The sequence below is a fragment of the Neodiprion virginianus genome, chromosome 5, assembly GCF_021901495.1.
Source record: "Neodiprion virginianus isolate iyNeoVirg1 chromosome 5, iyNeoVirg1.1, whole genome shotgun sequence".
In the NCBI taxonomy this organism is placed as follows: domain Eukaryota; kingdom Metazoa; phylum Arthropoda; class Insecta; order Hymenoptera; family Diprionidae; genus Neodiprion; species Neodiprion virginianus.
Window position 1 is genome coordinate 23,044,776 of NC_060881.1, and position 25,198 is coordinate 23,069,973.

Consider the following 25,198-nt stretch of genomic DNA (forward strand, 5'->3'; position numbering starts at 1 on the left):
AAGAACTTACCCTTGGATCATCCATGTCCATTCTCCTGGTCACTTGGGAGTCCATCTCTGCGTGGAAAATGCGTCCAGAAAAATTATCCGCATGACCACGTGGATACCTCGACACGTTCTTACTCGGCTTTTATTATGGAAGGCCTTTATTCGCCTACAATCAAGATGTGGTCAACGTCTTCGAAGCGTCTCAAATGCCAGTGAAAGCGTCGTGCGGTGGTGAAATATTACGTTCATTAGTTCCAACGGTACGATCGATCGACAAAAGGGTCATTTACGTTCGGCGAGCGAAAGGTTGGCTTGTCTGTCGGTATTGACCGATTCGCAAATTTTCTTCCCTCGTTTATTTGCAATCAATTGCGAATGGAAAAATAAACGTAAGCGCGTTAGTTCGTTACGCACGTTCATTGTAGATTCATCAGCGACTCAACGATCGCACTTTTGCGATGCAACTTTTTACAAACGTTTATTTCATCGTCGCATCTTGCCAAAATGATATATATTTGTTGAAAATTCGTTATTCTGCTGTTAAAAAACTTGTGTTTTTAATATCTTGAAAATTGACCGTCGAGTTTAAGTATATAAAAATAAAATTTTTACTTCGGAACCTTGCTTGGCTGGTTGGTTCATCACGAGTACGATGACGGTTGTTACTCATTTCTGGTGTTATAAAGGTGATGAATTTTCACCACAACGAAGACGCAGCTTTCTCTCCCGAGAGGTCGGTATAACAACTTTTGAAAAACAGGATCGACTGTATCGCCAATAACACGTAATTAACGCTGTCGTCACAGATTCCATGAATAATTCCCGGAGCTAGGCGACTAAACAACCCTGCGGTATCCCTCACATAACAGGCCATATTGAGCATGCATGAATTTCTTATGAAACCGAACGGGCAGGTGAAAATTAAGGATCGAGCTTTGACGACGTCCTCTGCGAAGCCTTCGGCTTCGTTGTTCTCGGCAGAGGTTGAACCCGATCCCCGGGGATACGCCGATGCTCGACTGTTGCTTCGTTAGGGTAAAAGCACATCGCACTGGCCGTCTATTGAACGGTCTCTTGCTTACGGCACGATCCTGACCACCTTATTCCGCATAGATGGTAAGGCGTGGGTAATTGCCAATATTGGTGGGTCGGTTTACTCACTTTAACGTCTCTGCAAAAACGAATATCGTACTTGCTCAAATACTCAATACGGTACGCTCTGTGATAAATATTTACTCAACGATAGTCTCAGTTTCGTGAAATTACGATTTTAGTGAATGCATCTACATTGTGCAGCAAACAAATTCTGAAAGAAGTTAACCTAGGCCAGGAGAAACATGGAATATTGATAAATAGCTCGCTGCTGCTGCTGCTGCCAAAAAAAGAATATCTCTATTTCTTTACGCGACCATTCTGATACTCGTGGAATTCCTTCCATCGATTTACACCATCGTATTTTATAGATATAATACGAATATACGGTATAGCGATGTAAGCAATGTGCCTGTACAGCAAACGAAGAAAACAAATCGAATAAAATTGTCGAAGACGGTTGATTAACTTGCGTGAAAAAAATCTGCCTACGTCGAATTCAAGCTGAGAAACCGAGTCCAGATGTCTGTCGCGGTACATTCCTGAGTTATACATTATACGTGCATGCGAGAGAGAAAATTCAACTTCCGTGTTTCCGTTGTATGCGCCCGCCTTTATTACATTTGACGCGTATATGTAGGTACGTTCGGTGGCGAAGAAGGGGGATGAATCGGGAGAAATTTAATCAGGTAATGCCCTGGTGTAGAAAAGAACCACCGTAACGTCGTGGAAACAAGCGATATTAGAATCAGGGCACAGGTTTCGCGGACCAGCCGATATTTTCCTCTCTGCAACAGCTCGCAAACGTTATGCCATCGTCGATTGATAGAAATACGTGTTTCGTATATTGGTGCAATTATATCCTTGGCTGAATATTAAATCAGGCTCGTAACAATTCATGTTTGAGTACAAAATAGTGGACGAAATAAAAGGTTCGCGATTTTTTTTCATGTTTTCACTCCCTTCTACGGGAAATGTCCGGCTTTGTGCGAATATTATTATCGAGACTGCAATGATTATTGTCCTGCATTACTGACGTCACTTAGGTGTAATATGGGATGAAGTCATACAATTTTGTAACGCATGCACGATTTTCGCGCTTTGCTGGCCCATTAAGCGTTTTTTATTTGTTTCAAATATGTTTGTTTTCCTAGTAAAACTGATGAAAAAATATTTACTCAATCTTTTTCTCTCAAATAAGCGAAATTATTTCAAATAATCTAATAAATGTGTGGCTACTGTGTCAGAAAACATATCAGCTCCGCTTAATATGCCAAATAAACGCGAAATTCTGTACGTGCGTTACAAAATATAATGTTTCATCATACGAAGCTGAAAACCGGATTTTACGCCTGCTTAGGATAAAAAATATTGTTCGCATTACGGGCATGATAATTTACGCCCTTGGTACGAAAATAGCTGATTCCTTCATATTTCATATATCTATTTGCGGGCGCAAAGCTGAACTTTACGCCCAGTAGGCGTAGAGTAATGAATTGTTAAAATGCGTGATTTAACGTGAAAAAAATGATTCAAAGAAATAATTTCAAATTCAAATGAACACGACACGATCCTGACGCGCGTCGCACGATAAAACGACCGTTCGTGTGTTGCGCATTTCGCGTCACAGAGGCATAGCATTAGCTTTTAATTAGTCATTTTCGCGATTCAAAATAGTCATTATGAAAGATCAAAGTGTAGACAGCGATGACGTCGTCCCTCCGAAATCACTCGTGGCTGTCGATAAAAATATGATTATATTGAACAAAATATATTTTCGTTCGATACATGTATATTAAACATTTTTATTTGACTTATTTTTATTCACTCGTTACTTCTTTCTCCAATGTTTCACAGAGTATTTTCGTCCAGGTGCGTTAAACAACCACGTGCACCACGTCGAACAACGTGGCTGATTATATCCAAAATCTTCGAAATCGATATCAAAACCCATCGGATTCATCGGAACGCCAATAACACATGGTTATTCAAATTACGGAGCTGCTGCCGTATTCGAAGCATACGGATGAGTTATTTTCGATTTATTAACGATTTTTTAATTCTTCCCGATGTCGAAAATAAGAAAAACGTAATATTCCGACGCTTATCCCGACGTACCAAACTTGATTCTCACTTACGTGTTACATGTGATAAATTCTGCGGATGTCACAGCGTACTTTGATGCGTGTACGATTATGCGACGTATGAATGTACGAACGTATAATTTTGACTTTCATGAATACTACCGATTGAATTAATGCGCGAGTCTATTTTCGTCGAATATTCCCGATAGATATTGCCAATTGAGAATTAACGAAACAAATATACTGATTGTGTAAATATACAGGGTGTCCCAGAACTAGGTGACCAAACTGATAGGGTTGATCTGAGTAAATTCGCGTTCGCGAGATACGACTGGTTGAAAAATCGTCTCGCAAAGACTGATTACAGTAATGATATTTGATTTAGAAAATACTTTCGTTCGGAATTCTTAAATCTGAAACCGTTATCCATTTCCATCGTACGTCCTCGTCGTTGTGTTTGGCAAAAATTCAATGTCAAGAGTGTTTTCGTTTGAAATTCGTAAATTTGAAATCATTTATCAACCGAACGAATCGAATCAAATTTGAGAATTTCAAACGGAAGCATTTTCCAATATCAAATTTTATCACAAAAACCAGTCGTTACAAGACGAGTTTTTAAACCAGTCGTATCTGGCGAACTTGATTTCGAAGAACGTGTGTTCTTCAGGTGTATTTACTCACTTCGATACCCTCTATAACTCCTGTCAGTTTGGTCACTTGGTTCTAGGACACCCTGTATATGACTGACGAAAGTGAAAACTTGATATCGAATCGAATGACTGATAAATAAATACAATGCATACGTTGACGGTTGAAGCGACTATTCTGACATTCGCTGCATAGAATGCTGGCACATTTGACCGGAAGTTGAGAGTGATCGCAGTTTCAGTAGACGCTGAGTTCTTATGGCATGGCACGATGGTTTTTTACCAACGTGCTAGGTGTACAAAAGTTAACGAATCCAGTTTCTTTGATTCACAAATCGTAGGAAAAGGATTCCATCACCTGGAGTTGTGCAGTGGAAGTTTCACGCGAACTCGATTCATGATTTACTGGATGGGTGAGGGAAGTGGCTTTGAGAAACTAATTGACGGGAATCATAGTAAAAATAATAAAAATCTGTCATTTTCAGCGTTTGAACACTCGCGAGCAGAAATACGCACGTATCACAAATTTCCTCTCCACGCAGAAAGATGTTTGATCCGACTACAGAATTTCTTTTGACACGCAAGACGGTTTGAGCCGCTGCAATGACATCACGTACAATGAATTTCATGGGTTGAAAAATATCAATTTCTTACCGCTGACGGAATATTCGTGACTGAATTAGTGTCAATTAACTCCGAATACCGCGTTAAAGAAATTCTGACGCACAAGGATCGAACGATAACTAGCAAGCTGCTTGCTGTACCTCTGATTTCAAAGGCAAATCGGATTTCTATGAAGCGCATCAAGTGACTTGAGGTGTCCCATTGACTGATTCTGTGTGAGCGATAAGTAATTACTGGCCTTGAGTGGATAGTGGGAAGAATTTTCAATGATTCTGGGGGGAATACGTGATGCGTTGTTTCCCGACTCTATAAAAACGGTGAATCCGAACTCAAGTTCCACAGATCATTTCAAACCGCGCGAAGACAGGGATCTTGTCTACCCTCAGCCTGTTGTATATTATAAGACAGAAAGGTGAGTTCAGTGAGGACAAACAGAGATAGGTGTTGCGATACTACAGGCCGATTTCAATGAAATTTCATCGACACATTTCGGAGGAAAATAAAAAGAGCCGTGTTTTCGCTGAATCGCAGGATGGACCTTTTGACGGTAGCCATGCTATCGGTGGCATGCTTCGTGTTGTACCGGATAATCAGCTTTACAGTCAAGCTGTTGAAAGTTGTATTGCTCTCCGAATATCCGCCTAATGCCGATGAACTGCCGAGTCTGCCTTTCGTAGGCCATGCGTACCTCTTAGTCGGTGGCACTGAAGGTAAGCAGAATCCTGTTTTTGTCGAATTCGTTGACCAATCTTAAGTAACGAATAATATTATTCTGAGGCTCTGTCAAATGTGCAATTTCAGTTGTCTTGAAGAGGATACTTGAACTGGGAAAAATTTATCCTACGTCGTTTCGATTTCTGTTTGGTAACAATTCGGTGTACATCACAACTTCTCCTCAGCATATAAAGGTAAAGTAGTCTGATGATAATCGAAAACGGATGAAATTTTGAGATCTGAGTTAATTCGTCATTTCAGGAGATACTCCTCAGTCCGAAGACCATTGAGAAAAACTACTTCTACGAATTCGGGCGACCTTGGATGGGGGACGGATTAGTCACCGCTCCTGGTAGGTGAAGATTGTCACTTTGTTATCTAATTTCATTTGAGATATCGGAGTCAGGAAAGGATTGCCTAAATCTCACGAAATTTTAAATCATGTTCAATATATCGGAGTGAAATTTGTCACGTAAAGTCAACATTCTTCACAAGTCGATTTATATCTCAAGCAAACGGAATGACACGATTCTTACTCATGGTCCTCACGTTCCAGTGAAGTTCGTCGAGCTAACAAAGTGTGCGATATCAAAAACGAGTGACGCGAAATCTCACCTCTGGTTTCTCGAATTGCTTTCTGAATTTATAGATCATACGTTGGCTAGAGCGAAAAACTTTTGTTGCGAATAACCTAAATTAAATTCTGGTGAACAGTAGTAACTTCGAACTTATTACCGATCCGGCTGCACGCTTCGCTTCACATACGTAAATGACAATTCGTGTCTCCTTGTACTTTCATACAAATTTTTCCAGCACATTTCACCCTATTTCGTAACGGTACTGATAGACCTCATCTGTTGCAAAATCGTGATAATAATCACCATGATTACTGACGTAAATCATTAGTGTTTCTGCGTCAATGCGTTGTTACGATTATAATCACGTTTATCAGATCATTTCTCTCAACATCTCAACATCTCAATCATCGGCATCGTCATCATGGTAAATTCGTTTTGCTGCCAGGGGTGGAAGATCGAGGATGAATGGGACGTAGAATCAGGTGACAAACGTGTGCGATCGAAAACATCGTAAAGAGAGTTAAACGGGGCAATTGAAGCTAATCAAGTTGAATCTAATTCAAGAAAGTCTTTGACAGCCAGACGACATCGTTTTGACTCTGAATTTTAATTATGAATACATTGTTATTAAGATCGTTAGAGAAAACGTATTGTTCAATTATTTTTCCACTAGAAAATACGCAATGTTCTTCACGTTGCATTTGAAAGTAGCTCGTTTTATTCGCAAATCAACTTCCTACAAATCGTGTCAGACAGATTCTTTGTTCATTGCGTCACTTGGCAAGGAACTTCCGGTATATGCAACCGTAATAATTCGCCGACGGTAACTTTGTGTTTTAATAAAATATACGTTACTGTTCATTACCATTTGACTAATTGTTAAAGAGATTAATTGAGAATTCGTTTGCGAATGAAATGAGCTATTGTTTATTAGAATAAGACAAGCATTATGAACTTTTTGGTGAACCAATACTAAGATACTGAGATTTTTATGATGTAATTGAAATTATCAGGTGAACGCAGTCGAATTTCAATATTTAAACATCTTCTCTGCCATCACGGAAACCTGTACAGTCGAACATCAATCATTTCCTCACATATAGTTAGCTTCGGTGACACTGATTCAAATCTCTGTTTTATCACGTTTTTGTTTCCACACTTCTTCAACCTTACTGTACGACCCGTTCGTTCTTGAGGAAAATGGAATTCCATACGTCGCATATTGAAACTGAAAACTATCCATTGTTCGTCGCATGTGTGATCAGACTCTCCAATCGGTCGAAAATTTGGATTTCACAATTGAGAATAGTTGACCGGTAAATGTATTCAGCCGTGTCTCTACGGAGATGCATCTATTGGGGGACTGGTCCGCGTCGATGTACGAAATTGTTGCCGAATACTCTAGAATCTTTCATTACAGCCTCAATATGGGAAGTGCACCGGAAGCTGCTGCAGCCGTCCTTCAATCCCGTGGCCCTCAAGTCTTACGTCAAAACATTTGCCACTCAATCAGTGATAATGACCAAGAGGATGGACGAGCAATTGGACGGACCAGAATTTGAAATATACAGATACGTTTTTCTGAATTCATTGGACACAATTTGCGGTAGGTCGGGTGCAATTTGGGGAGACTCAATCATACCTATGTAAACGATACATTTTTTCTGACCCAAGGCTAGTACATATCTATTTTCCGTGTCACAGCGACGGCTATGGGCATAAATTTGGAAGCACAGGTGAACGAAGAATGTCAGTATGACGAAGCGATACGGAAGTAAGTCGATTGAAGCGTCTTTTACACGCTGACACATCAACCTCTCGCTCAATTACACCTTGTACGCAAAACCCGAAACCTAACAACTTTATTTGAAACACAACGCAGTTTCAAGAATTCTACCACAATTACGGATTCGTATTTTGTTAAAGTCATCAATGCAAGCTTTCTGATTATGCAATGATTCTGTTTTCACAGGGTGTTGGCTGGTTTCACCAAACGAGCCGTTAGCCCTTGGCTGTACCCAGACTTTATTTTTTACCGTACGCCACTTGGCAAGGACCTGATGAAACAGGTCAATTATATGCACGAGTTGACGGACAGCGTAAGTGCGAGACATGTTTATTAATAAAATTACGGCAGGTACTGGTTGAGTGATTTTGTGGACGAAAAGTATCCCATTACCCGAATTCTTCGCACAGTACTTGAACAGGGAATTAGACGGGATTACTTTCAGGGCATGACAATCTAGCGTACGGACACATCATTCGCCAAAAATTCATTTCTTTGATATGTTGAGTTGCGAATTTGACGTGGCGTAAAATGACGATATAGGTGATGATAACACTTGAAGATGGATTTGGATTCAACACTCGTTTCTTTCGGTATTCTCATTTCTCATTATTTCCGTTCCGCACATTTTTGTTCCGGGATTGCACACTTTCGCAGTAAATTTTTTGTCGTAACTCGTCCGCAAACATAGTGTTTGAGCTGATTCGAAGGGTAGGTTCATAGATCAAATAGAAATATGACATTCTTCGGTAAGTGTAACGATTCATGACGTCTACGGTGACGTTTTACGCGGGCTTTTGCCGCGCTTGACAATCTCGAAGAAGTTGCAAAGCACTCATCCCGCGCGTGATATTTCGGCGACTCGCGACGATAGCTACAATGACGAAATTGACTTCACACTTTGTTGCGAAACTCAGACAACGGCCACCAAGCACAGATAATGACATGCAGTTTTTAGCACGCAAACTTGAAGATGGCTAACCCTTCTTCGACACGCCGTTACTTCGTGTCTCTTGGAATTCGATCACTGGAAATTGAATAAGCGACAATTCCGTTGTCGGAGATTTCTCGCGTCTCACAAATTAGGCAACTTTTGGAATACTGTTCTGTCCCACTTTTACTTTTCACTATTCGATCCGAGCTTTCGTTCAGAGTCAAGCGAAGAGCTACGCTATGTTGATCCAAAAGCTTGAAATTCAGGCAATATTATTCGCGGTATTGCATGATTATTATTGGCTGTTGGATCTTAAAATTCTCAGATTCCAGCGTGACGCACCGATCGTCGCTCGCTGTCGCGAAACGCTTGTTGGCTGATGAATTCGCCGCTTTTCCGTTTTCGGAATTCGCGTCGCGGTGTCTTCCCGATGCGGCGATAACTACGGATTTTCGCGGGGCGACACCGACGGAAATCCCGTCCGCCTCGGTGTCCTTTGCTGCAGAGCTTCAAGTCCGTGCTCCTTCCGTAGCCTCGCAGAGTCGGAAAGGTGAAGGCGATCGGACGAGGAGGAGTGTCTCGCTATCGGAAAGAGAAAGAAGTTGGGTTTCACCCTCTGTCAGGAACTTATCACGGCGCGTCTGTGTATGGAGGGTTTCTCAGTGGAAAGTGAATCGATGTGACAGACACAGAAAACCGACACGCGGTAGTTTTCGGAGAGCGCGCAACGAGCTGCGGTAGACACGCAGAGCTGCGCACGGCGAAGTGCCGAGTTTTGCTTCGGGTATATTTATTTCTAAGATGTAGATTGGATTATTAGTATTAGTATTATTTTCGGCATAATTCTATTCAATTATTAGCAGAGAGCGAAAGGTCGTGGTCTTACATTTCATTTCTCTCTTCCAACAGGCCGTAAACTTTCTTTTAGCCGCCTTTCCTCCTCTATTCTTATTTCTCTAATGCTTGTCGTCCTTCTCTGTTACAATCATCGATCGATTTTCGAATCGTCCTCACGTATTCATCATGTGACTATGCTGACGTCACCGTTGATCCTTAAAAAAAAAAAACAAACAACAACTTCAAAGTTTTATTCATACACCTGTCCTCACAGCGTTTCCTCTCAGAGTTTCAAATTAGCAACCATCGTCATAGAGTACATTTTTAGTTTGTTTTCAATCGTTACCACGGATTCCCTAGCGTAATTGGGTTCTCGTTCAGGGTTGGGGGAGTCGTTTGTAACAGGCAGCCATGATGACGCGTTGCTCGTTACACACGACAAGCATATTGGGGCAATTGTACGTTGTTACCTAGAACACGCATGAATACTCGGTATCTGAACTTGCTCTTTAATCGATAGATATCTGAATTGATACGTACGTCTAAAATAGTTGGTATAAGCTCCGTACAAGTTACCACCTCGTATTGTTTAATTTCAGGTGATACGACAGAAGAAGGCAGAAATCGTCCGGCATGGTGATCAACGAGTATCAGCCGATGAAGAACGAGATGCAGATGGCAAGTATTACAGAATCCGGATGCAGTCGTAAAGTGCCACGATAGAGTTTTTGTTTCGTAGGAGTGAGTTGTACTCGAGGCCTTCTGCTTTACAATTTTGATGAAATGCATACGAAAACCCGAATAATTGTAGATTTCCGGGGCCATTTGTGCATGAGTTAGGTGTGGTAGCTGTCTTTTTTTTAATTACCTAATCATTCATGGTTCAGATGATTCCACAGCTGGACCTCAGATACTGATAGAGAATCTCTTCAGACTGTCCGACGACAACAAAACGCTGACGGATAAAGAGGTCCGGGATCATGTTGATACTATGATCGTAGCTGTGAGTATAACGTACTTAATACTGTAATTACAGCGCAGTTTTGTAAAATTGTTGTACATGTAAGTTTTGTAATTCATTAAGAACGGAACAGTAGGTACATGCTACATCATTGTCAGCTCGCAATAGGAGGCATCAATGAGTAATTTTACGATTAATGTCCTCTCTTAGGGCAGCGATACAACGGCCATCACGATGAACTACGTGTTGTTGATGCTGGCATCCCATCAAGACATTCAGGTGTGTTTGTTATTCAACTATACGTTACGTAGTGATCTTACGGAAACAAGCATTGTGTGTGGTGCACCTCTTACAAGGCTCTGCTTACAATTAGTCGCTTTTCTTATAATCGGGCAGGAAAAAGTGTACCAGGAATTGTGCGACATCTTCGGAGAACATGTATTAAACGACGACAGTGAAGAGTTGCACATCACGATGGACGTCTTGGCGAGAATGGCGTACATGGAGAGAGTGATCAAAGAAACTATGCGCCTGTTTGTCATTGGACCCGTGACCTTCCGGAAGACGACGGACGATCTGAATTTAGGTTTGTCAGCTTTCGTCAACTAATTCATTCTTCTGACATTGAATGTTTCTGAGTATCGCCCGTGAAATTAAGTTACATGTCATTTGTAGAAGGTGCATCAAGTCACTTCTCAAACGATCACCCATTTTATAGGTGGGCATACTGTGCCAAGAGGAAGTTCGGTCATGGTCAACGTTATGGGAGTTCACAGAAGTGAGAAGTACTGGCCCGACCCTCTAAAATTTGATCCAGACAGATTCTTACCTGAAAGATTCGCAAAACAGGAACCGTACTCTTACTTGCCGTTCAGCGCTGGTCGAAGAAATTGTATCGGTAAGGGAAATTGTGAAGTTGACAATGATTTTTAATTACTGTTTTCATGATTCATCGAGATTTTTCGGAATCTTTATTCTGTTTCATATTTACTGTATTTTTCAGTGAAAAAATGTTCGGAATGACATGAATATGAAACTGAATATATGAAGAAACGAAATAACTTTCAATGATTGGACGAGTTCTTTTTCATTTCAGGAGCGAAGTACGCTATGATGTTCATGAAGACAATGACCGCAACGGTTCTCCGAAAATATGTTTTAACCAAGGATAAAGTGGTACAAGTCGAAGATGTGCGGCTGAAACTTGAGTTTTTACTGAAATCTGTCCATCCTGACACTGTACGGATTAAGAGACGAGCAAAACAGCATGCTTCTTAGGAAGGGAACATTGCCGGCGAATATAATACTTTCCACAAAAGGAAAGTGATTTTACTTCGTGCTGATGCGATTAAATAAAAATTCCGCACTCGACAATCCTACCAACGTTGAAATTGTATGATTTTACTCCCAATCAACGGGGCTTTCTAAACTTATGAGTCATCAAATTCTGGATATGATCAGTCGTGTGGTTGTTGTTTTCTTGTTCTTGTTTTTAATATTTTGTGAGAAATGTTCTGTTTTTCTAAGAATTTCTCTGAACAACCGCATATTTTTCGAATATTTAACACTCAGCAGCACGTATACATTCAAGCAAATATGACTGTACAAGCTATGATACATGTGGCTGCAGGGTGCAAACTTTCATTTCATTGTGATATTGCTGAATAAAAATTGATCAGTTGAAAGTGCAATGTTGAGTAATTTAAAGAACAAATGGAAAAAAAAACGGAAAAAAGAATGACTCTCGAAATTTATTGATTTCAAGTGAATAAATTTGTTGTTACAATATTAATAACTGATTTAAATTCATTCATTATAAATAATAATTCGTATAAATTGTACGGCCGCAACTGCTGGCATAATTTCATAAGTCTAAATTACTGTCATGGTAAAAATTAAATGCTGAAAAAAATATTTTTCATTATCCGACCAGAGCATGATTATTAATATTTCTTATCACGATAATGTCTCTATCTTCGGAAATATCGACTTTTTCATTGTTTTTCGTGTCCAACACTTTCCAAACAGTTTCCCAACCTGTTTCCAAACACGATGTTTTTCAATCATCAAAACAGAATATTAATCGATCTTGTTCGACTTTTACGGAATTATTTACAATCCACTGTTCAAATAATCAGCGCCCTCGTAAAAATATGTGAAATTCATTTTCACGAACAGGCAATCTGTATATCATGTATGCAGATCTGTTTACGCGCTTAGAAGTAGTCCAGTAATTATCTTTCTGCCAGAACGAAGTAAATTAAAATGCCAAACAGTCATTCCGTGTATAATTACAATGTGAAACCAATTGCCGTGGTAATGATTAGTGGGTTTCGAATCCATTACTCATTACTTTGGTAATAGATAAAGCATTGCTATTTGAATTATCGTACTTTCGCAACCTTGGTCCCTTATCTTATCTCATTATTCCGAGTAAGTAGAATAATATAATCATCAATCCGGACACCACTGTAGTACTTTTTAAGGACCTCAAGACATTCAAACGGCTCTCATATGAGAGGAGCATCACAGAGAGTACCAGAATAGGTATAATAAGGGGTCCAAGTATGAAAGAAATAGCTCTCTCAAGTTTCCGAACAGGACGTAAGGACCAAAAAATACTAAATAATGCTCTGTGTAGTAGCTACAGGCTTATGGAAGGGTCTAAATTTTGACTCGGGTCAAAATTGCTGCTACTTTTTGACAATATTTGCGTTGAGATGCATTTTTTCTCTGCTGTCTGCTTATTCTTCTTTCATTTATGCTGCCTACTTCTTTTACTTATATTTGAACTCGTAGTGGTAACTTCTGATGAACATTTTTTAGGATCTGGTTGATCGATCATTTCAAGATTATTCGTCCTGTTTCTGTTGAGTCATTGAATAGGATGACTCGTGTCTTTATTTATAGCTGCACCCGTTGCCAAAATCGAGCCGAACCTGGCTGCTTTCTCACGTTGGTTTCCGAATTATCCGATACGTCGAAATCGTTGATTCTTTGAACATTCGCAAAATATGCGGAATACGGATGATGAGGCGATCGTGAACCCGATCCTGACAACGAGCCAGTCACGGTCTTTAGTATGGCTTGGTATTTGTAGTTACGAAACGCGGAGCGATAGACAAGCGTCACGGTGAAATTGGGTTCAGAATAACCCGTCACTTGATTATTAGCGGAATTGACGTGACGCGCGATTCTGGACTGATGTCTGTATCGATTTAGGTCCAACTTTTCACGTAATGTCGTGCCAGTATAGACTACTGACTCTCGTCTACGACGACTGAATTGCTCACGACTGGCTAAGAACAGAATTTCCTGTGTGAATACGACGATTCTCCGTGAATACCTTTCGACAATGGATGAAGTGGAAGCGGCCAAAGGTTTGAGGGTGGAAAATGATACTGTGCTAAGGATCTGGGGACTCTGTTGCGCTAAGAATTAGGAGACTCCCAAAAAGGCATATATTCCACTGGGACAGCATTTAAAATGCGTGATTTAACGTGAAACAAATGATTCAAATGAATGATTTCAAATTCAAATAAATTCAACATTATCCTGACGCGCATTGCACGATAAAATTACCGCTCGTGTGTCTTCGCATTTCACGTCACAGAGGCATAGCATTAGCTTAGTTATTTCCGCGATTCTAAATAATCATTGCGGAAGATCAAAGTGTAGACAGTGATGACCTCATCCCTTCGAAATCACTCGCGGCTGCCAATGAGCTTATGAATTATATCCAATGAAATTTACTTCCGTTCCATATAACATGTTTTTATTTGACTTATTTTATTCTCTCGTTACTTTTTTTTTCAATCGTTCACAGAGTACTTTTGTCCAGGTGCGCGGAGTTCCGCCCCCCCCCCCCCCCCCCCCCATCATGACCACGAAGCTTTCCTTCTTTTATTGATTTGAAATCATGTTCCACCAAATTGACAATGCATACGTTAACAGTTGCAGCAACTATTTTGATATTCGTCGCTTGGAATGCCGGCACATTTTACCGGGACTTGAGGATGATCGCAGTTTCAATTGTCACTGCGTTGTGACAGCATCACACGATGATTTGTTACAACCGTGCTGGGTGTACAATAGTCAACGAATCCAGTTTGCTGATTTGACAAATTGTAGAAAAAAGATTCTATTACCTAAAGTCATAAAGTGGTGGTTTGACGCGCAATCAATTTACGATTTACCGGATGGGTGTGGGAAGTATGGCCGCTGGAGGAAATGACAGGGATGAAGTATTTTTAAAACGTGGCTTTGAGAAACTATTCGATGAGAATCACAGCGTAAATAATGAAAATCTTCAATTTTTAGCGTTTGATCATTCGCGAACAAAAATACACACGTATCACACATATCGCGGATGTCTATTTTTCATAGATAACGTACGCAGAAAAATGACGGATAAAACTAAACTTGGTGTTTACAGCTTGCAAACATGCTTTTTAACGCTTGAAATTCCGTGGCATGAAATTTTTCTGTGTCATTGTTTTAACGGTGTTTTTATTTCCTTCCGTATTGTCAGTTGAGATGCGATAATACGTGCCGATATTTTCTATATGACGTACATACATAGCGATTGAACAGGATCTTGGAAGTCTGCCGATGCTTCCGATATGCAAGATGATTCAATACGCTGTAATTACGTAACCCTCAATAAATTTCTTGTCTTGAGGGATATCAATTTGTTACCGCTGACGGGATATTCGTGACTGCATTAGTGTCAACTGACTCCGAATACCGCGATAACGAAATTCTGACGCACAAGGATCGAACGAAAATTAGCAATCTGCTGGCTGTACCTCTGATTTTAAAGGCAAATCGAATTCCCGAGATAGGCTTCGAGTAAATTCAGGTGTCCTAATCACTGATTCTCTTTAAGCGGTAAGTGATTACTGGCCTTGAGTGGAAAGTGGGGAAAATGATCAATCTGGGGGTAATATGTGATGCGCTGTTCCCCCTCTGTATATAAACGGCGAGTCTGACTTCAGGTTCTAGAGATCAGTTCAATCAGAGCGGAGACAGGAATCTTATCTGCCTTGTAATATTACCCGACAGAAACGTGAGTTTAGTGAAGACTAACAAAGACAGGTGTTGCGATACGACAGGCCGATTTCAATGAAAGGATCCTGCGGAATCCTTATGGAAATTGACTCCCGCTCGGCTTAGTTGGATTTTCAGTATATTATAGTACATATCTTCCCGATCAAAAGTTCGCACGCACACAAGTATCAAAAACTCAGTAGTTTCCGAGGTATAGGGTTCGGAAGGAGGGGTTAATGGACTTTTCGATGTCTACGGATTAGACGATCTTTACGAATTACAAAGCTTCAAGGGGGATTTGAAATCGAATGCATTATTCAAAAACTGCACAGCCGATCCGTAGAGACTCCGCACAGGCGTGAAGAACAGGACAAGTCGATTTTCGCAACAATCGGAGGGTCTCGCTCTTCACGCGAAATCTGACGTTGCGTCTCCTTCCAGTCAACCAACGAGTTTATTAATGGAATCAATCATAACTTCCTGCCTATCTTTGAGAATCAATCGTCAAGTTTTTTGAGTGATTTGTTTCATTTCAAGTCTCCTTGAAGCTTTGGAATTCATGAAACTCACGGAAGCCGTAGACATCAAAACCGTCTGGGCACCTTTCTTCCGAAGCCTGTATCTCGGAAATTACTGATTTTTGGGACTTGTGTCAAAAAGAACTTTAAATGAAATCCAGCCAATAAAACGGGGAGCCAATTTCCGTGAGGATTCGGCGGGGTCCTTTCATCTCAGGGAAAAATGAAAAGAGCCGTGTTTCCGGTTTTCACTGAATCGCAGGATGGACCTTTTGACGGTAGCCACGCTTTCGGTGGCATGCATCGTGTTGTACCGGATAATCAACGTCGCACTCAAGGTGTTGAAAATTGTATTGCTCTCCGATTTCCCGTCTAATGCTGAGGAACTTCCAAGTCTGCCTTTTCTAGGTCATGCGTATCTCTTCATTGGCGACACTGAAGGTGAGTAAAATCCTTTTGCTGTCGAATTGGCTGTCCAATCTTGAGTAACAAATAACATTATACTGAGGCTCTGTCAAATATGCAATTGCAGCTATGTTCAACAGGGTTATTGAACTGGGGAAAATTTATCCTACAACGTTTCAACTTTCGTTTGGTCACAATTCAACGTACTTCACAACTTTACCTAAACATATAAAGGTAAAGTACTCTGATGATAATCGAAAACGGATGAAATTTTGAGATCTGAGTTAATTCGTCATTTCAGGAGATACTCCTCAGTCCGAAGACCATTGAGAAAAACTACTTCTACGAATTCGGACGACCTTGGATGGGGGACGGATTAATCACCGCTCCTGGTAGGTGAAGATTGTCACTTTGTTATCTAATTTCATTTGAGATATCGGAGTCAGGAAAGGATTGCCGAGATCTCACTAAATTTCAAATGATGTATAATGTATCGAAGTGAGAATTCGTCTCACAAACTCAAGATTCTTCACGAGTTGATGAATATCTTAGGCAAACGGATTGACATGAATATTACTCATGGTCCTCATGTCCCAGTGAAGTTCGTTGAGCATGGAAAGTGTGCGGTTTCAAAAATTTGTGACGAAAAATCTTATCATTGTTTTGCGGAATCGCTTTATGAACTTATGAATATTACGTCGACTCGAATAGAAGACTTTTATTGTGGACAACCGAAATCGAATTGTGGTGAATAGTGGTAACTTGGAACCTGGGAGTGATCTGGCTGTAAGCTTCACATGCGTAAATGAAGATGCACGTCTTTTTATATTATCATACCAATTTTCCCAGCACATTTCACTTCATTTCATACTGCTACTATAGTGCACCTTATCCGAGGCAAAATCGTGATAATAATCACCATAATTGCTGACGTGAATCGTCGGTGTTTCTACGTCGATATAATGTGACGACGATAATCACGTTTATCAGTTCATTTCTTTCAACATCTCAACCGTCGGCATCATCATCGTGTTGAATTTGCTTGCTTGCCAGGTCTGGGAGATTGAGGATGTACGAGATCTGTAATCAGTGAAAAACATAACGTAATGAGAGGTGAACGGAGCAACCGAAGCTAATCAAGTTATATCTGATTCAAGAAAGTCTTTGTCATCTAGACGAAATCGTTTCAACTTTGAATTTCAATTATGAATACATTGTTATTACCAACGTTACAAAAATCATAATCAAAATCATATGGCCATGTCTCTCTATGGATATGCATCTCTTGGAAGACGGGTCCGCGTTTGATGTCTGAAATTGTTGCCGAATACTCGAGAATTTTTTCATTACAGCCTCAAAATGGGAAGTGCACCGGAAGCTGATGCAGCCGTCCTTCAATTCCGTGGCTCTCAAAGGTTTTGTCAAAACATTTGTCACTCAGTCAGTGATAATGGCCAATAAGATGGAGCGGCATTTGGACGGACCAGAATTCAAAATATGCCGATACGTTTCTCTGTGTTCATTGGACACAATTTGCGGTAGGTCGGCTGTCATTTGAAAAAAATCAATTATACTTATGTGAATTTTACATTTTTTCTGACCCAAGGCTAGTTCATATCTATTTTACGTGTCACAGTGACGGCCATGGGCATAAATTTGAAAGCACAGGAGAGCGAAGAATGTTGGTACGACGAAGCGATTCAGAAGTAAGTCAATTGAAGAGCCTTTTACATGCTGAACACATCAAGCTCTCGCCTAGTTAGACCTACATTGCAAAACCTCGAAACCTGATGGCAACATTCGAAACACGACGCTGTTTTCACAATTCTACCTGAATTATGGATTCATATTTTGCTAATGTCAATAATGTAAACCCTCGGATTGTGTAATGATTCTGTCTTCACAGGGTGTTGGCTGGTTTCGCCAAACGAGCCGTTAGCCCTTGGTTGTACCCGGACTTTATTTTCTACTGTACGCAACTTGGCAAGGATCAGACAAAATACATCAAGTATATGCACGACTTGACTGACGAAGTGAGTGCGAGGCATCTTTATTAATACAATCATGGCAGGCATTGGTTGTGTCGGTTTGTGGACAAAAAGTATCCTATAGACCGGATTCTTAGCACGGTACTTCAACTGGAAATTAGACAAGATTACATCACGGGCAACTTCAATCTAGGGCACGAACCAATCATTCACCCAAAATTCATGTCTTTGGCTTATTAAGTAGCGTATTTGATATGGTTCAAAAGTACGATTTAAGTGATGATCAAACTTGACGGTGGATTTGCATTCACCATTATTTGCGCACATTCCGGTCTGGTATTGAACATCTTTACATTCAACTTTGTGTCACAACTTGCCGGCAAACATAGTGTTTGAGCTGATTCGAATGGTAGGTTCATAGATCAAATAGAAATATGACATTCTTCGGTAAGTGTAACGATTCATGACGTCTACGGTGACGTTTTACGCGGGCTTTTGCCGCGCTTGACAATCTCGAAGAAGTTGCAAAGCACTCATCCCGCGCGTGATATTTCGGCGACTCGCGACGATAGCTACAATGACGAAATTGACTTCACACTTTGTTGCGAAACTCAGACAACGGCCACCAAGCACAGATAATGACATGCAGTTTTTAGCACGCAAACTTGAAGATGGCTAACCCTTCTTCGACACGCCGTTACTTCGTGTCTCTTGGAATTCGATCACTGGAAATTGAATAAGCGACAATTCCGTTGTCGGAGATTTCTCGCGTCTCACAAATTAGGCAACTTTTGGAATACTGGTCTGTCCCACTTTTATTCTTCACTATTCGATCCGAGCTTTCGTTCAGAGTCAAGCGAAGAGCTACGCTATGTTGATCCAAAAGTTTGAAATTCAGGCGATATTATTCGCGGTATTGCATGATTATTATTGGCTGTTGGATCTTAAAATTCTCAGATTCCAGCGTGACGCACCGATCGTCGCTCGCTGTCGCGAAACGCTTGTTGGCTGATGAATTCGTCGCTTTTCCGTTTTCGGAATTCGCGTCGCGGTGTCTTCCCGATGCGGCAATAACTACGGATTTTCGCGGGGCGACAGCGATACATAGAGTACATGTCATAGAGTACATTTTTAGTTTGTTTTTAATCATTACCACGGATTCCCTAGCGTAATTGGGTTCCCGTTCAGGGTTGGGGGAGTCGTTTGTAACAGGCAGCCGTGATGACGCGTTGCTCGTTACACACGACAAGCATATTGGGGCAATTGTACGTTGTTACCTAGAACACGCATGAATACTCGGTATCTGAACTTGCTCTTTAATCGATAGATATCTGAATTGATACGTACGTCTAAATAGTTGGGATAAGCTCCGTACAAGTTACCACCTCGTATTGTTTAATTTCAGGTGATACGACAGAAGAAGGCAAAAATCGTCCGGCATGGTGATCAACGAGTATCAGCCGATGAAGAACGAGATGCAGATGGCAAGTATTACAGAATCCGGATGCAGTCGTAAAGTGCCACGATAGAGTTTTTGTTTCGTAGGAGTGAGTTGTACTCGAGGCCTTCTGCTTTACAATTTTGATGAAATGCATACGAAAACCCGAATAATTGTAGATTTCCGGGGCCATTTGTGCATGAGTTAGGTGTGGTAGCTGTCTTTTTTTTAATTACCTAATCATTCATGGTTCAGATGATTCCACAGCTGGACCTCAGATACTGATAGAAAATCTCTTCAGACTATCCAACGACAACCAAACGTTAACGGATAAAGACGTCCGGGATCATGTTGATACTATGATCGCAGCCGTAAGTCTAACACACTTGATACTGTTATTACGGCGTAGCTTCAAATAATTGTCATACTTGTCAGTTTTGTGAGTCATTGAGAACGGAACAGTAGATACAAAATACACTATTGTTAACTCGCAATTGGAAACACGAATGCGCAATTGTACTCTCTTAGGGCAACGATACAACGGCCATGACGATGAACTACTTTTTGTTGATGCTGGCATCCCATCAAGACATTCAGGTGTGTTTGTTATTCAAGTATACGTTACGTAGTGATCTTACGGAAACAAGCATTGTGTGTGGTGCACCTCTTACAAGGCTTTGCTTACAATTAGTCGCTTTTCTTATAATCGGGCAGGAAAAAGTGTACCAGGAATTGTGCGACATCTTTGGAGAACATGTATTAAACGACGACAGTGAGGAGTTGCACATCACGATGGAGGTCTTGGCGAGAATGGCGTACATGGAGAGAGCGATCAAAGAAACTATGCGCCTGTTTGTCGTTGGACCCACGACCTTCCGGAAGGCAACGGAGGATCTGGATTTAGGTTTGTCAGCTTTGGTCAACTAATTCGTTCGTTTGACATTGGATGTCTCTGAGTAATAGCCGTGACATGAAGCGATGTATGATTCCTCAAACGATTACTCATTCCGTAGGTCAGTGTACTTTGCCAAAAGGGAGTTCGGTTGTTATTAACGTTATGGGAGTTCACAGAAGTGAGAAGTACTGGCCCGACCCTCTAAAATTTGATCCAGACAGATTCTTACCTGAACGGTTTGCAAAACAAGAACCGTACTCCTACTTGCCGTTCAGTGGTGGTCGAAGAAATTGTATCGGTAAGGAATATTGCGAAGTTGACAATGATTTTCAATCACTGTTTTCACGATTCATCGAGATTTTCCAGGATCTTTATTCTTTTTCATATGCAATGTATATTTCAGCGACAAAATGTTCGAAATGTAATGAATATTGAATCGAATACATCGAGATGGTTTGGTTTTGTTTTTCATAGTTTAGAACGGGATTACGAGATGCACCAAATGAAATAACCGTCAATAATTGAACGAGTTCTTTTTCATTTAAGGAGCCAAGTACGCTATGATGTTAATGAAGATAATGACCACAATGATTCTCCGAAAATATGTTTTATCTAAGGATAAAGTGGTACCGGTCGAAGATGTGCGGCTAAGAATTGATTTTTTACTGAAATCTGTTGAACCTGACACTGTACGGATTAAGAGACGCGCAAAACAGCATGCCTCTTGGAAAAGCAACATTGCCTGCGAATAATCCTTTCCACTAAAGGGTAGTGATTCTACTTTGTTTTGTTTTATCAAATTATTTGTTGTTATTTACTTGTTCTTGTTTTCAATATTATCCGAGAAACGTTCTGTTTTTTCAAGAATTTTCGCACACAATTTTCGTCATTTCTCTCAACTCTCTCATATTTTTCAATTATTTGACACCCAACAGCACATAGATATTCAAGGCAACATTACCGTAGAATTCATGATACTTGTGGTTTAAGGGTACAAGATTTGCGTTTCATAGTGATATTACTCAATTCAAACTGCTGAATTGAAAGTACAGTGTTGAGCAACTCAAAGCGTACCAAAAAGTAAAAAGAAAACAATCAAAAAAGAATGGTTATCGAAGTTCATTGATTTTGAGTGAACTAATTTCTTCTAATTATATTATTAACTGAATCTAATTCATCAACTAGACATAATAATCCATGTAAATTGTATAATCGCAACTGTCGGCACAATATTTTTTTATATTCAAAATATATTCTGTAAATCCAAATCATTTCCATTATAAAAGTAAATGCTGCAAAACTGTATTCAATTTTCCTATAATCACCATTCGGTGAAATGCCAAAACCTAAATTCCCTTGGGTTCGGCCAAACATCAGACGACATTTTTCTGTTGAATATGACTGTTTTTATCTCATGACTTCTCCTTCTAACAGAACAATTAGTCGTATTTTCTTCACCGTAGAAGCTGATCTTCACGACGGCTTCCTATCGCAGAACGGAGCCTCGGCCGCAGCCGCTTTCATAGTGGCGCGTTTCACATTTCACTTTGGAAAATCGGATTTCTCTCCGAATTCTCGTCCGATTGTTGAGGGATGAGATTGAGTCTCGACTTGACAAAAATCATTTTCTCTCCGCATAATAGTATAGCTACTTTTTTAAGAACATTTCAGCTCAAAGCCGACGTCGAATACTCAAACTTTGATTCTCAAAATTGGTCCTTAAGCCTGTTTTACGTCTGTCGAAAAAGATACAAGTCGCTTCAGGTGACGCGGCGTCACGGCGAATTATGGCTCGGAATAACCAGACACTTGACACCAAGAGTCAAAGAAAATGATACTCTGCTATGATCTGCGGACCATGTTGCACTAAGAATCAAGAAATTCCCAAAAACGTATGCATTTTACAGGGACAACATTATCCACGTTACAGTACTCGGACAAGGGTTGAAGGTTTCGTATCATTCATCGCGGCCAAGCATATTAAAAATGTCGTCATCACCCTCAAAAATACTTTACCTGATAAAATATGTAGTCATGTAATTACCTCGTACGAAAAAAGATCCAAATTATATACTGCTGCCAAGTACATCTCTGTTAATTCACAATGAAAGCATGATTGAAACTGAACCTTTAGCTTACACATCCCTCTGGAATTACACAACTGCCACACTGGGGTCAAACTGAGACGTTAAAAGCTAATGAATCCCCATTCTTCGTAGTGATCACATAAATCTCTTTATCAAATTTACCGAATTTAAAACCCTAACTTCACCCTAATCATTCATCGGTAATAAGCAACGTGTCATCGACGAATAAAAGAAAGTCACACATTCGACCGAAATTGTAAAGTTAATAACCTGCTGCGTAATTTGTCGGATAAGCCGCCACGTATACAACATCAAAAAAAAAAAACGTGGCTGTGCTAATCGAGAATTTGCGAGAACGAAATCAATATCCATCAGAGTCGTTGTAAGGTCAGTAACACCAGGCTAATCAAACTATAGAACTGCTGCCATAACCGCAACATATGGATGAGTTCTTTCTAATGTATATCCGCTTCTTCAATGTTACCGATGTCATAAAAGACAATGTAATACTCTGACATGTTTTTCCCCATCTACCGAACATGAAATACCGATTATGTGATCCTTGATAAATTTTTAAGTACATTCTGGTGTATTTTAATGCGAGTATGATTTTATAAAGAATGAATGTGATTCTGCAATTTGATGTAACGAATGCTGTTGTTTGAATTAGCGAAACGGTTTCTTTATGATATAATATAATTTATACCGAATATCCGCTACCAATATCTTCAAATTGAAAAACGTAACGGAAGAAATTTTCTGATAATGTGCATGTATGATTAACGAAAGTAAAAAATTGACATGCCACTGAATGATGGATCAAAGAAACAATTTTTCTCATTGTCAGTGCAGGATTTCTTTTTCTTGTATGTTTAATTTACCTAATTAATTCCGTCCCTGTTACCCATGTATTCATTACTGTTTGTGTCTTTTGTAATTCCGGCAAATTCATTGTTTGAAGTAGCGATGTAAATTCGTAATCCTTCCCTATTTATATCTGTCAAATCAAAAAAAAAATATTCACAACACTGACCCTAAACTTAACCAACTACAAATGATAATTAGATATGAATAAAAACAAGATAACTCATACTGACATAAAAATACTGACGGGATATTATTGACTACATTAGTGTCAAGCAACTCCGAATACCGCGTTAACGAAATTCTGACGCACAAGGATCGAACGAAAATTAACAATCCGATGGCTGTACCTCTGATTTTAAAGGCAAATCGAATTCCCGAGATAGGTTTCGAGTAAATTCGGCTGTTGCAATCACTGGTTCTATGTGAGTGGTAAATAATTACTGACCCTGAGTATGCAGCGGGGAGAAAGTTCTATCATTCCGAGGGCACTACAAAAAGATACTGTATATAAAGAGTGAATCTGACTTCCGAGCGGAGACAGGAATTTTATCTGCGCACACGATCGGTTTGTCATATTACATTTAGAGATAGAATTTGGAAACGATCCAAAAGGGAGTTCGGTTATTATCAATGCGACATCTTCGGAGAAAATGTATTAAACGACGGCAGTGAAGAGTTGCACATCACGATGGACGTCTTGGCGAGAATGGCGTACACGGAGAGAGTGATAAAAGAAACTGTGCGCCTGTTTGTCGTTGGAACCACGACCTTCCGGAAGGCGACGGAGGATCTGGATTTAGGTTTGTCAGCTTTCGTCAACTAATTCATTCGTTTGACATTGGATGTCTCTGAGTAATAGCCGTGACATGAAGTGATGTACGATTCCGCAAACGATTACTCATTCCGTAGGTCAGTGTACTTTGACAAAAGGGAGTTCGGTTGTTATTAACGTTATGGTAGTTCACAGAAGTGAGAAGTACTGGCCCGACCCTCTAAAATTTGATCCAGACAGATTCTTACCTGAAAGATTCGCAAAACAGGAAGCGTACTCTTACTTGCCGTTCAGCGCTGGTCGAAGAAATTGTATCGGTAAGAGAAATCCTCTGGTGCGAAAACCTTTTGCCAAGTACATTAAAAATGTGGTCATCACTCACAAAAATATCTTCTCTGGTCAACAATGTATGCACCTTCTACAAAAATAAAAAACCTCTCACAAAAAGACATCACACATAAATATTTTCACCTTTTGTAAAAAAAAATTTTAATCACATACTATTGCCAAGTACATGTCTGTTAATCTACAATCAAAGCATGATTGGAACTTGATGTGACTAAAGCGAAATAGAAGCAGTCTATACTTTTGACGCCCAACTATAAGTGTGGTAGCGAACCTTGCTGCCATTGCGTTATTGCAAGCAAAGGCATGGCAACTGCTATCTAATGGAATTGAAAATCCAGGGGAAAAAAAAGTAAATCAGTTCGTGGTACTTGGCGGGCTTTTTTCAATTTCCAAGGTGCTATAGATTGTCAAAGTTCACCCGATTACACGAGTATAAACTTGCTATTCTCACAGTTGTCGCTAGTCGCAAGAGAAAAACGTTTCAATATTACGGTGTTCATAAGCTCGCTGGCTTTACAATTCGGTGTTACCATAAGTTGATGTAGTACGTTCAATATACTGAGATTAGCGAAACACGAATGCAAGT

The 25,198-nt window shown here is 40.1% G+C and overlaps 2 protein-coding genes across 2 annotated transcripts; both read left to right on the plus strand.

Annotated features, from left to right (window-relative positions):
* The first annotated feature begins 4,686 nt into the window (after positions 1-4,686).
* Positions 4,687-21,839, plus strand: LOC124305601 (uncharacterized). The gene is made up of 26 exons (XM_046765181.1): positions 4,687-4,847; positions 4,967-5,145; positions 5,237-5,343; positions 5,411-5,501; positions 7,148-7,333; positions 7,432-7,501; positions 7,700-7,826; positions 9,884-9,962; positions 10,172-10,287; positions 10,456-10,524; positions 10,642-10,831; positions 10,964-11,143; positions 11,342-11,522; positions 15,832-15,912; positions 16,075-16,253; positions 16,345-16,451; positions 16,519-16,609; positions 17,570-17,755; positions 17,854-17,923; positions 18,124-18,250; positions 19,611-19,689; positions 19,899-20,014; positions 20,172-20,240; positions 20,358-20,547; positions 20,657-20,836; positions 21,085-21,839. The coding sequence occupies exons 1-26, from the start codon at positions 4,702-4,704 to the stop codon at positions 21,288-21,290; spliced, it is 3,402 nt and encodes a 1,133-aa protein (XP_046621137.1). The 5' UTR covers positions 4,687-4,701; the 3' UTR covers positions 21,291-21,839.
* A 2,341-nt stretch (positions 21,840-24,180) lies between these two features.
* On the plus strand, positions 24,181-24,694 carry LOC124305602 (cytochrome P450 4c21-like). The gene is made up of 2 exons (XM_046765182.1): positions 24,181-24,292; positions 24,402-24,694. The coding sequence occupies exons 1-2, from the start codon at positions 24,181-24,183 to the stop codon at positions 24,692-24,694; spliced, it is 405 nt and encodes a 134-aa protein (XP_046621138.1).
* The last annotated feature ends 504 nt before the right edge of the window (positions 24,695-25,198 follow it).

Bases quoted from the DNA above. Each gene is read 5' to 3' on its own strand.
- LOC124305602 (XM_046765182.1), top strand. From the start codon at position 24,181: ATGGACGTCTTGGCGAGAATGGCGTACACGGAGAGAGTGATAAAAGAA. The intron at 24,293-24,401 runs GTTTGTCAGCTT...CTCATTCCGTAG, and splicing joins GACGGAGGATCTGGATTTAG to GTCAGTGTACTTTGACAAAA.
- LOC124305601 (XM_046765181.1), top strand. From the start codon at position 4,702: ATGATTCTGGGGGGAATACGTGATGCGTTGTTTCCCGACTCTATAAAA. The intron at 20,548-20,656 runs GTTTGTCAGCTT...CTCATTCCGTAG, and splicing joins AACGGAGGATCTGGATTTAG to GTCAGTGTACTTTGCCAAAA. The intron at 20,837-21,084 runs GTAAGGAATATT...TTTTCATTTAAG, and splicing joins TGGTCGAAGAAATTGTATCG to GAGCCAAGTACGCTATGATG.